Genomic DNA, 13,561 nt, shown 5'->3' on the forward strand with positions numbered 1-13,561 from the left:
CCTGCCACTGTCAGACTCTACAACACCTGATCAATGTTGTAGTTTCTGTTTTCAAATTACCACCATAGCTTTTACCACTCACCATAGTTTTAATATCTATATTTATTTTTTTTTTTCACTCAAATGCTGCTGTGACAAGTCAATTTTCTCATAGTGGGATTAATAAAGTAATCTAACTAACTAATGTGCTATGTGTTTGAAAGTTCCCTTTTTTAGTTCACCAGAAAAGTTAGGCGAAAGCCTTGGATTGTGTCAAATTTGTGTCTGAAATGTGATAAGGTAACATTAAGACATACCTGTAAAGAGATCTACCTCCAATAGTTGCCAGGTTCGAAAAAACACTCAGATCTGTCATGTTTTCAGGCCAAGACTGGATGTTGAGATAACCTAAAGAAATATCAGACAGAAGTACATGTGCTAATTAATGAACAGATTTGAAGTTATCCACTGTTCTTTTTTGTGGTAATTACCACAAATTGTAAGTTGTTTTTTTCGTAAAAAATTGTGAAAAGGAGTTTAATGAAAAGGAATCTAGGGTGTATTTGATGAAGGAACATAAGAATCATGAGCAAGGGAATAAAAAGAATCTCTTTGTTGCTTTCATTAAAGAAAAAAAAAAAGCACTGCAACTTTTGGTCATGCACTTGCACTGCATTTGTGAAGTTCAAGCAAGAACACATTCTTTGCAGGAAATGTGCTCAGAGAAGACAATATACGCTAATTAAAAGAATGGATTTAATATTCTGCACAATCTGTCCAGTTGCACTTGCCTTTAATGACAGATTATATCAAATCAGGATCTGTGGAAATGACATTAAAAGGGATAGAGCAGGAAATGGCTGGGATAGAATGGCCATTGCTCTTTCTTATTGCCTGGGTTTTCATTATGAAAATGCAGTTTCACTCCATTAGCTGTTTGGCTCAACTGCAAGTCGCAGTTTAATATGACAAAAGGGTTTGTATGCGAGGTATTGCTCATCCCTTAAGGCCTCTAATAGTTAATGAATAAATACACTCACAAGCATGCGCACACACACACACACAATGGCACATACTGTAAGCACGTATAACTATCACACACAAACACACACATCAAAATAATATTTTAGAGTTCACCAACAAAAATCTGCTTTCTACTTTCTTCTTAAAGCTTTCTTTTACTACCTCAGTGGCCACATATTCCACACACACATACCACACAATAATAATGTTTTGTTCAGTCAGGTTATCAAAGGTGACTCCAGCGAAACAGTCTCACCTGTGATCTCTTTCACAGTGCGGAACACATTAAGACGCTCTGGGTCCATAGGTCCAATACCATGATACATGTCCCTGAAGAGAAAACACAAAGTAGACACACACAGAAAAGTGAACACTATCATCAAAAGTAACATACAAATATTGTTAGTATAGTATAACCTTATTTATAAAACAGTTCTTAAAGTACAAACACTGTGAACCTGAAGGCACCATGAAGAAAATATGTTCTTCATGTCAAAGTCAGAACAGTCGTTTCCTCTAATGTGCTGTGTAACATTCATAGTTAAATATCATTCTTTTCGCAGAGCTTCGGGGCACTTTGACAGCGGTTTTTGATTGAATAGAGTACATTTCTCATTGACCTTCCCAAACCAGAACTCTCTGACCCAATAGTATAGGAATGGAGAACCGTTTGTTAACAGGCCTACCTCTTTAGGTTTCATGCTCCTCTATTTCAAGCAATTAAAATTCCAGTCCAGTGCAATATTGACACTCGTATCCGACTGCTGTTGCTTTGCGTGGACAGTGTGCATGTTGTATTTCAATAACGGTGTTTCAAGGTGCAATGCTACACATTGCAATGTAGTCATTTAAAGCTGTTCCAATTCATTTTTTTATATGAACATTGAAATAAATAACTATATGAAGTGTTAAAGGGATTGCCTATAAACATTCAACAAACCTCCAAAAAGACAATAGGGGCCTGTATGCAGGATTTGGGTTCAGCAAGGTAATGTCAGGATCTGCTCTGTCAATGCCGCTGCTGCCCTGCATCAATAATGCCCACCACCCCAGCATCCACCTGCAGGCTCCAGCTAGGGGGCTCATCACTCCCCAATATCTAAAACATATCTATAAACATATCTGCGTGGAGTAATGAGGTCAGAGTCTAGATGCCAAAATCTAACTATACTGCTGTAATAAACATTTCAAACATGAGTTGTCTGACTGAAATTCAGTTAATGTTGAAAAGCGGACACACAGCCAATGCAGCTGAAAGGCTAAAATTATCATACACACCGGAAGAATACATCCAAGCAACACATTATTTTAATAAAATACACAACTGTAATTATAGTCAGATCTACTCTAATGATAGGAAAGTCATATTATAAGCCTAATAATTTATGCATTCACACAGTTTGTGATTTTATTGCCAGCTATTTTTTCCCCAGCTTTCGACAGCTGCAACTGTTGCTTTAGCCTGCATTATATGTAAAACTTCTTCGTGTTTGTCTAAATATACTTTGCTCTTCACTTGTCCATGTTTGTGATCTGCAAACACCACCCCGTTTATGTGAATGCACTCATAGCTTGATCAGGAAACCCTGGGTTGACTTACCGCTAGATCTGGGATGTTAGGGTTAGCGAAGCCAGATAACTAAAAGATATCCCGGGTATTTTGAACTTGCTTCGTGTGTCCATGAGTTTGTCTGACATAGGGTTATGTAGAGAAAAACACCATCTGAAGGCATTGTGTGTGTGAGGTTTCAAGCTGCCACTTACCCTTTAATACCAGTAATGAGGAACACGAGGTTGCCATTGATTTTGGTGCAGTTGACAAATTTTTCAATGTTGCTGGCATCCACTGTTTGAGCTGTTTGCAGGCTGCCCGTCCCAATGCCATCACACACTGGTAAAACAAATGCAAACACACATATCATCATAATTAAAAATAATGAACGTTTATGTTGCTTTAGGTATGCATTACCCACTGTAGTATATATCCAAAGTGACTTTGTATAGCAGAGACCTCGTTTTGAGAAACTACTATTAGCTATTTGTCACTTTAATTCTTTCTACTCTTTTATGAAAATATACCCTTTCATTTGGTGCATAGGCAAGGCCACGGCCCCTCTGCATGCATTGGAATTCTTTTGATGAAAGCATGGGCCAATCCACAGCCAATTCCTCCCTATAATGAATTCATTACATCTGCATTAATTACACTTGCGGTCTAGTGTGAGCCAAGTATTTCTGACAGAGGCGGAGGGGATGATGAATAAGGCTTGCATTAAGTGGTGTAACCAGTTTTTGATAGTGATTTATACCAGCCAATTCCATATCTGAAATGTTAATTTGTTATCATTTCCCACAGTTCCTTGGGCTATCCCTCATTAACCCCTCCCTGCTGCGTGACGATATAATCAAGAGATTAGCCAATCAATGGATGCCAAAGCCCATACATAGAGCCTGAAGGAAAACACTATTGTCTTCCCTCGGAAGAGAAAGGGCAGATCAGTTACCTTTGTGAGAACAATATGATGAAGGGGCTAATCCTCTGTATTGAACTGAGGTAATGCTGTTTAATTTCACATCAGACATTGCAGGCATTTAACCAACACTCTTGCACAAAGTAAGTTGTAATTACAGGTACGAGCAGTTTCTCGTTATGGGACCATTTCATGTTAATTAACACGTCGACTGTTGTGGGGATCAAACATGTGACCTTCCGTTTGTGCCATATTTGTCATATTTATCCTCCAATACATAATGAGTATATAGTGGAAAATCACAGCAGTAATATGAAAATGGGGCACAATAAGTAGCAGCAAGTTCAACCCTTTGAATAAATGTATAAATACATGAATAACATGCAAAAAGAAGATTTTGTTTTTAAATAGAATTCTTAGTGATGGTGTAACTAATGTTTTTACTGTGAAAAAATATGGCCCTACTTTCCACTTGAAAAAACACAGGGTACAGAGGGTATTTCAACCTTAATAATCAGCATAAATTGAACTAATTTACCTTTCATTAATGAACCTTAAAAAGAGTTAGCTAGGAAGTGGAGCTTAAACTGACCTGTTCACTACTTTGGGGAGTAAAAAAATAAAAATATCAGCTGTAAGTATATTTAGTGTAATATAAAAGCTAAGCTGGCTCCCGTAAAACTACATTTCATAAGATTTCCTATAAAGCTTTTAAAGTAATTCTTGTGGGCTATTGTTAATCCAGTATCATCACTGTTAGCATAGAGCTATTCGATTATCTGCATAAGCCCTTGTGCATACAGTAAATGCAGTGCAGTGGGCCAGGAAGTGGGGGAAGCAGGGGAAATGGGTATCATTATAAAACCTGATTTTCCATTTTCCGTATAGCTTCCATATTACATATTGAATTGTTCTACTGGCCTCAGCATCACTTGCACTTTGTTCTCCATGCATCGTTCCTAGTTGAATGGAAATTGGAAAAAATTGAGCCAGTCATGGCAGTTAAGAGTCACTCAAAGTGTCAAATTATGAAACTTATAGTGCAGCCATCAAACCAAACAATATGATATATGAACACCAAAACATTGATGTGTCACTTTTCACATATGCAAGTAAAAAACATGCTTTTAAATATTTCATAGAATTATACATTTTTTTAATCCAATCAAGTTATCCCGTGGTTCAAATAGGCCTGCTGTTGTGACTACCAACAGCTGTTTCCACTGGTTTAAAAATAGCCGACCAATCGGAGCTTCGTAGGCAGGATTATGAAGATGGAAGTCATCCTTGTACATATCTAGCTATCCAGCCACATCCATGAAAAAGAGCAACAGAAAAATGCCCATAATAGTCTATAAGCATTGCTGAGGTTGACACAAGCAGGAATTTTTCACAGGGGTGGCCAGATGCCCCATCACTGAATATCATGGGGTGGCAGGAGTGTGACGCAGTGACGGACAGTCAAAAGTGGGTGGGTGGCTATACATTCGTTATTTTCTTTCACATTACCTATTATGAAAAATAGAAAAAGGAGTAGTATTTCTTGATGACATCCCATGGTTTACCTTTAGGACAGATGTCGGTACAGGGGATGCACATTTTGATGCGGTTCTCCTCCACTTCCATCTTGTTGCTGGGACACGCTCTGACACAGGAGCTGTGGTCCACCACGAAATTATCTGACAGTAACACAGAAAGGTTAGTGCTAGTTGGCTTTTGAGTCAGTTGTTTCATAGTAGAGAGGCTGTGATGATAAGTGGTACCACACACCTTTTCTTTAATGATTTTACCACATAAATCATCAAAATCGAAGTGTAGCATTAACTCATAGAACAATTTCCTAGAAGGACCCTTCTAATGGCGAGAAATTGATTGTATTTTAATCACGTTTGTATAATGATCAAAACTAATGGTCTAGGGCTATATTGCTCAGCAAAAGTAATGAATCAAATTAGTACTTGGTTGCGGCAGTGGAGAAGTGCGACTGGTGTGTGCTCATTTGATGATCAGTGGAACTTGAATATGCAATCTGTTGATGTAGCTTGACTTTTAATGTATGCTCCCTAAATGACTGCTGCACTCAGACTCCATATCCATGAAAGTAAGAGCAAAGATTTGCTTCCTTTTCAGCTGCCAGAAGCCAAAACAGATGGTGTAGAAACTAGTTGATTGAGATACACAATATATTTATGTTTGAGTAATTTATCTTGACTTGAAATAATTGTCTGGAGTCTTATTTCATGATAGATATAGAGGATAAATGCTTCTTCAATTGACACCAGTTCACAGACTATAAAACTTAATTATGAGCATCATAATGAGAATCTATGTTCTGGCAATAATGTTACAGTAACAATATCTACTTGCAGGATGTGCGTGCAGCAAAGCATTTTGTTTGTTTACGACAATTTAAAGCACACTTACGTGGACATTTCTTGACACAAAAGGCTCCGTAGGTGTACTTGGCTCTGGGGTTGTGCTCTAACTGAAAAGACGTGGGGTTGTACACGAACGGCTGTGGGCACTGGGTCACACATGCTCCGCTGTCGTTGAAATTGGTGCAAGCCTGCAGAAAGCACATAACCACAGTCAGCTGAAGGCAGAGGATACAAGCCAGACTTCCCATGGGGTTGCATGGAGTGAAACATCAGGCGAGGGGAGGCGTTGGGATTTTCTCACATAAGTCATTGTGAGTTAAAGTGTATTACAGCAGCATTTCATTTTTACGTGGGATAACATGTGGATCGCAACTGCCCCTTGTCTCTTTGAACGCCAAATGGGAGAGAAATTGGAGCCATTGATCAACAGCCATGATGTAAATGGTGAAATGTTTTCCCATAAACCTCTTAAGTGTTTTGTCGTCTGTGGCCACAGGCTGAAACGGCAGTAATTGAATTGGATGAGCCTTTCTGTGAATTACAACTACAATATCATCCCCTGTCATTGTGCGCACGTGCGTCGTGCACCAGTTTACGAAATAGGAAGAACTTGAGGTGATAAAAGGGATACTAATTGGAACACTGAATCACCAATTTGTTCTTTGAAGAGCGTCGCTGCATCAGACTTTTACAGCCCCGTAAAATGACAAACAATTTATCAGCTGGTAAACAAAGTGTATCATTTTTGGACGGGGAGGATGACAAACAGATGTTGCACAAAAGACACGTGTAATGGAGGATGATGAGGGTCTTTGGGTGTTGTGTGTGTGTGTGTGTGTGTGTCCTGGAAATGAGAGAGAAAGGAAGCAAAAGAACTAAAACTTAAACTAAAAGAAAGTTAAGAAGGAGGAAGGAGATATAAAGACGTCGACAGCTTGTGTGTTTGTGTGCACTCTGACGTACAAAGCAGTCTGTGTCCTTGGGGCCCGAGCAGCCGCCGGCGCACTCGCGATGGCAGCAGTCGCTGACGTAAGGCCCGAAGCATCGACCGTCACACTGCTCTGCACACACCGTCTTTGTCACTGCCGAGGAAGTGAAAAGAGAGAATTTTAAAGGTCCAACACACACATACATGCACAGTCACCCTCATAAAAAGAGACAATACCACCACCCTCAACCTTACACAAACATTGTCTGATATGGAATTCAAGCAGAAACAAATTAGGGGCTTCAGCAACCTAAAGGTCGGGGGAAGTGGGTTTGTAACCACAAGGTCGCTTGTGGTTTTGTCCATACGGACACGAAGCGCTGTCTCCTCTCTCAACAACGACTCTAGAGGAGCCCCTCTTATCCTCCAGCCGCACCAGATTTAGCTTAGTGACTAGCAGCTGATAATTGTGGTTGTGCTTGGCAGATTCCAGGTACTAGTCTAAAGTGACAGGTTGCTGGAGTGAGCTCAGCTGGTTTCCTCTACATAAATAAAGTTGGAAAAAAAAAGTTCCATGGCGCTGGACTGCTCTGATTCACCATATCTGTGTTTATACCATGGGTGTTTTCAGCCATGGTATAAACCATCAGCCAAGTGGACCAATCAGCCAAAGACACCTTCCAACTGTGCTGATAATTCCCCAAAAGCCTGGCTTTATTCGTTGCCATGCCAACTCGTGTGTGTGGTAACCAGGGAGCTGCCTTATTGTCTTTCCTGCGTTTTTCTACTTTAAAGGAAGCTGTGCTAGTCAGCGTTATTAGTACAGCACCAATACTTGGATGTTGCTCCTACCTATTGCATCAAAGTTGCTCTAATGCTTGCGCTAAAGAACAGCCTCCTACACATTATTGGTACAGTAGGACATATACCAGCCAGCGAGTCAGCAGGAGCTCCAAGTTGAGGCATTAAAAACTGCTGTGCTCACTCTCTGCTGTGCTGGGAACATAATGATGTACCAGTGAAAAAAGGGCCTGTAGTCTATTAGTCTGTGAAAAACAGGCCAGTCCCTCTCTAGATCCTGATGGCATGAATAGAACAGTAGAACTGTAATTGTACAGAAAACTAATATTTCTTCCTCTTTTGTCTTTGCACTGTTTCTCTCCATTAGTTTATTTCCATTTCATCTGACTCTTCTCACTAGAGCTACAAAAAATACCGTAACACATGGATGTGACCTTAATATTGGTCTTTGACCTCAATAAAATAAGATAAACAGCTAAAAACAGATGGGTGCCCAAGTACTCACACAACCAAAAAAATATATATAAATCTGTGTCTCAACAGATTATAGCAGATTATAGATTATTTTAAAGCAGATCATTCAGTCTAGTGAGTCACCCTGCCATAAACTAATCACAGAATAACATTATTTCATCCTGGACTTCAGTGTTGTGGTCCACTGATTTACTAAATAGGTTATGCTAATTATTTGGGACTTAAGTAAATAGTTCATCATTTGGGGAAATACACTTTTTCTGACAGGGCCTGTTAGTCTTGTGTGTGCTCAAAAAGTTTGAGTAAGGATTCAGTTAGCCTAGTTTGGCATAAGGCTGAAGACAGGGGAAAAGAGCTATGCAAGCTCTATCGAAGGTAAAGGCCCAGTGTGTAACATTAAGGAGGCTCTATTAGCAGAAATGAAATATAATATTCATAGGTATGTTTTTATTAGTCTATAATCACCCGAATATAGGAATTGTATTTCTGTTACCTTAGAATGAGATTCAAGATTCAAGATTCAAGAGGTTTATTATCATATGTACAGTATAAACACAAGGCTAGTACGCACAATGAAATCTTACCTTTGCCCGACCCCATGAGGTAACACACACATGTAGAACAGTAAGAACATAATAATTAAAACAAATATATAAAAAATGTTTCAATATAAACATTTTCAATATAAAATATAACTAAATATAACATATAACTTACAACTTAAAACTCAAAGCCATTTTATGTTGAACCACCATGCTTCTACAGTAGCCCAGAATGGACAAACCAAACACTGACTGTAGATAGGCCCTTTTGCAGCCACCACCAGCACTTGGTGGCTTTCTAGGGTAACTGTAGTGTGCATGTGCATACTCACAGGTTTGACACTGGTCTTCCTGATGGCCCCAGCAGCGTCCATTACATGAGCGATGACAGCGTCTGCCTGCAGAACACACACAAAAACACACACACACGCACACACACATCAGACAACTCATCAGCAAACTTCGGATGTAGTTTAGACACAAACACGCATCAAGACCCAGCCCCCTTACACACCATACGCCCAATCATCCGCTCACGCACACCCTTAAAACTTCACCAACTACTGACAGTGACATATCTGTTGAGTCTCCTTCGCTCATACGACAATAGACCCAGAGCCACTGCGGCGACTTGTGGCCTGTGGAGAACATAAGCATGAAAGACAGGCTTCTACTCCCTTCCGTCAGGCACTCGCACAGGCAAAGTGGGACCTGACAGAGAACTCGCAGCCTTCATTCTGCCAGTGCCCCATCATCAAGACTTAATTGACTATGGGTTAATTACAGAGTAAGTGGAACAGTGCAGCAGATTGTCACCCAGCCCCTTCAACCACTCCCACTGTGGGGTTGTTAATGTTAAATACTAACTACGGCTTGGCAAAGGCCCCCAATTTGGCAACCTCAACTCCCACACGCTCTCTTGTCATTTTTTGGCCCACCTCCTCTGTTCTTTGTTGCTTTTCATCCTCCTCCTCTGTCAGTGCCATCTAATCAACAAAATAGCAATGTTTTACACATATTGTACTTAAAAGCTTCTTCTCAAGCCTTTATTTCAGAGTAACCCGCCTTGCACAATGTCTAACTCCCTGCTGATGTTGTGAGTCTATGCAGATTTTGTTCTGCTCAGACTGTAAGCAAAGAAAGGTCATCATGCCTTTCCATCAAAGAATCTCTCAACACATTCCCCATTGTCCATGTCTTTGCTCGCTATTCGGTGACTATTGTTCAACCTGACATGTTTTGATACTGAGCGCCCAAAGAAACTTCTACGGTCTCCCTGTCGCTCCCTTAGAAAGAGCAAGAGGCTCATCCATAAATGTGCAGAAAAGTTTGAGAGAGACTGCCTTTAACAGCGAGTTCTTCGGACACAGAATGTCCGCCGGATAGCGACGCCTGTTATGTCCGAAGCTGAGGGAGCTGAGGGACTGCAGGGACCACAGAGGGGGGCGGGCACCAGGGGAAGTAGGCAGTTTCAAACCAGCTGTCAGATTCACTAAGATTTAAAAAGAGCACAGCAGCTCCATGGGCCTCGCTGCAGAGCCGCTACCATACCACTACAATGGAAAGGTTCACACGTTGATCTAACACTATGTGATTTTGCTTCCAAATGACTGCCAGGCAAACAGAATAAATAAAAAGGGATAGGGCATGACTGCTGCTGGTAGGGGGAGTGTGTGTTTGTGTGTACTTCTACAGTATGTTGGCATGTGGTTTGCCCTCAAAACAATTTTTGATTTTCATCCAAAGTTACTGGTTCCACTGGTTTCCACCCACATGCGGTACTCACATCCGAGGTTGCTGTTGTTGGATGGTACCACCAGCAGTTCAGCCTGGGGGTTCTTGATAATGTCACGCCAATGAATGGTGTCCGCATGGCACAAGAATTTGTTCTGGTCAACGTAGACACCCCCATTCAGTATCTCTGCACGGGGAGAAAAAAAAAGATGGAAGGAGAGAGAGATGAGCTCATAGACGTGGATATATAGTACATGTACATGATGGCAGAAAATCAATACTTCAAGGTTAACTCCAATGCTTTGCCTCAAAGTGCCGGACTGCGTAAGGTGTTCCCTGAAGTGCATCTGAGCATGAAGATAAATGCTATTGACAAATGCACACAGTAATTCAATGCCAGGTCCAAAGACAATGATGTTTCATACCAAACAAGTAAATGGATTTTGCTATGTAAACAAAACAGCCTCACTTTTGAAAAGAAGTCAAAACTGTACACTGGTATCATTTCCTAATTATGCACTGAGTATTAAATCATTTCTTTTAGCTTGAGAGTTAATGAGTTTGAACGTCACTGGCAGGCACCAGATATTTTTTGTGTTGATTTAAATTGAAATAATAAACTGCAGTGGATACATAGCTTCCTCAAATCCTCATAGAAGGATACTCGCCATGATAAAATACGTAAAAAAAATAGCAGATGTGTTGACGTATTTACATCTTGCGACTCATTGATTTCGTGTTGTAGAGTAAAAAAAAAGAAAGAAAGGGTTTTGGAACGTGTTCAATATTTTATTGTTCCACTATTGTCTTCAATAGATCTCTTTTGGCTCACAAAAGGCCCAAATCATCTAATTGACTCAGAGAAAATGAGGGATCACAGCTCTCTTGACCTACTCTGCATCCCTCTATCAAAGTGAGAGCCGACGCACCAAAGACAAAGGCGGGCTCCACGTCCAGCATTTGCTTAATAGCAAAAATATGTTTCTTTTCAACGACCAGTGCCCTTAACAGATGCCTGCGCATGGAGTGTGATAATAAATTCTAATCCCTCTCCCTGTTACTAATCCAGGTTTTGGATATGGACACAGAATGAAATTATTTTGCAGTAATCTCCCCCTCCCAAGCCATGACCCGTGGCAAAAGAGAAACAACAGCCCACATCAGTGTCTCTTTCTCTCTGGGACACTGGCTGACTGTATTATTTAACCTAGTTGAGGGATTTAGATACAATCACCTTGCATATCTTTCTCCTTGAATATGAAGTACTGCCAGATTCCATGAAAGTACTTGTCATAATAAATGAAATTTAATATGAAAAAAGTAACAATGTGGTTCAGATCAGGACTGGATTAGCTAAAAGTAAAGAAGGTTATTATCTCCCCAGGCAGATTATTAACAGTGTATGAGTTATGCGTACAATTCAGCAGCTGAGAAGCACACGCAGGAAGCTAATCATTACCATCCGACACCCTGATTAAGGAAGTGGGCCTTGGTAGAGACGGGGACATTTATTCAAAGCCCTCTTAGAGGTGACATGGCGCTCCGTCTGCCCGCTGAATGGCCTACAGCGGCAGCTTCATGTAATCATGTTCCCGTCACAATGGACGATTTATTAGGGGGTGTTCTACATTCATGGGTGGCGGGTGAAAAAAGGGACAGGCTGTGCTTTATTCAAATATCATGTGGACCGCACTGACGGCACACTTTGATGTCATTTAAAAATACTAATGAAATAAGCAGCAATCCATTACCCACTCGACAGATTTCTGACATAACTGACAATATATTCAGAAAGCATATAATTAAAGTAACTACAGCAGATGTGTCAATATGTGTTTCCTTTAAACCACCGCTAGATTGTAATCTGGTTTCCCTTGAGTCACCTTGACACAATACAGGGCACCACCAACACTGCTCAAAAGATCCTCCAGCAGACAACAGACAAAGGTCAACTTGGAAAACACAGGAAATCTAGAGCACAAGGTGTACACACCCACAGTCTCACAAAGCCAGCAATTTTAATTTCATTCACTGGCCCTTTTTTTGGGGACAGGCGTCTTTTCAGCTCTTGATGATGGATAAGAGCTCAGCAATGAATTTTTTTTTCACTTCTTTGGGTTTAATGATAAAACTAGAGAAAACATTCTACACGGCAGATATTATTTCTCATATACAGATGCTGAGGATTTGTAGTAACTTGGTTTATAGTTTTGTTCAAAATGTGCAAATAAACAAATGAGGCTGATGGGAACGGCATTAGTGTTGCAGTCTTCTGACACTATTTTGCAATGGCACTGTCTGCTTTGAAATACAGGCAAGCCAGCAGTTTTTTCCACTTACACCAGAATGATACTGGATTCAGCCAGACGTTTCTCCAGTGCTAAAATAAAGTGTGGCGAAAGGTCTGGCTTTGCAAGACTACTGGATATATGACATCTTTGACCTATTGGTGGCGCTAGAGGAAAGGTCAGAAGATCACTGAAGTCGCAAGGATTCATCCTTTGGGCAACAAAGATAAATGTACCAAATTCTACAGCAGTTTATCTATCTAGTTTTCCGGTATTGTAGTGTAGCGGCAAATTGGCTATTAAAGTGCAGGCTTTCAACAAGTAAAAGTGAACTAGAGGGATATACACCTAAAACGAAAACCAACAACATTTTGTTGTGTTTTTCACAAAAGGATGGGTTACAAAAGTTTTTAGGATTTTCACCAAATCTCCAACTGATTGACATTAGTGTACGATTGGCACCAAGGAGGTGAGAAGCAATCAGACATTTAAGAGTCTTAACTTTAAAATAGCTTAACTTTTAAATTGCATTTAAAAGTCTTAACTTTGACAAACTGACAATGACAAAATAAGAAAGGATTTTTCATAACATTTTTGAAGTAATAATTTCTACACTTGAAGCCTTTCAGGTATGACAGATGTATTCCATTGTGCTATTTTATGTGGAGCGATCTTTCACTTCAACCAGCCCAGCACTGTCCCAAATGCTCTTTTGAGTGCCTGCGTCCAGATCCCCCCTGCTCGCTGCAAGACAAATTGCCACCTCTGCTGTCCATCTCGGCAAGGGTACTAACTCTTCCAGCGGGATGACAAGCCTGTATTGGGTGGTCATTCAATAACTTGCGACAGTCATGCACTAAGGCCCACCCCTCCTTCCGGCTCTTCTCTAGTAACCCCCCCCCCCAGTTCCATGCTTCGATCTTTCCATCAGGAGAGGGAGATC

At 40.5% G+C, this 13,561-nt stretch overlaps 1 protein-coding gene across 5 annotated transcripts in view; it reads right to left on the minus strand.

The window, feature by feature from the left end:
- si:ch73-383l1.1 (receptor tyrosine-protein kinase erbB-4) overlaps nt 1–13,561 on the minus strand; it is a 227,842-nt gene that overhangs the window by 58,588 nt on the left and 155,693 nt on the right. For all 5 annotated transcript variants that reach the window (XM_035677527.1, XM_035677528.1, XM_035677526.1 and 2 more), the window contains exons 4-11: nt 10,383–10,517; nt 8,929–8,994; nt 6,815–6,933; nt 5,898–6,039; nt 5,039–5,152; nt 2,767–2,893; nt 1,259–1,332; nt 297–387 (exon numbers count right to left, since the gene is read on the minus strand). In XM_035677527.1, the coding sequence (XP_035533420.1) occupies nt 297–387; nt 1,259–1,332; nt 2,767–2,893; nt 5,039–5,152; nt 5,898–6,039; nt 6,815–6,933; nt 8,929–8,994; nt 10,383–10,517 (868 nt within the window). The remainder of the gene's footprint in view (nt 1–296; nt 388–1,258; nt 1,333–2,766; nt 2,894–5,038; nt 5,153–5,897; nt 6,040–6,814; nt 6,934–8,928; nt 8,995–10,382; nt 10,518–13,561) is intronic.

The sequence above is a fragment of the Morone saxatilis genome, unplaced genomic scaffold (assembly GCF_004916995.1).
Source record: "Morone saxatilis isolate NCDOM2014 unplaced genomic scaffold, NCSU_SB_2.0 Contig6, whole genome shotgun sequence".
NCBI lineage: Eukaryota > Metazoa > Chordata > Actinopteri > Moronidae > Morone > Morone saxatilis.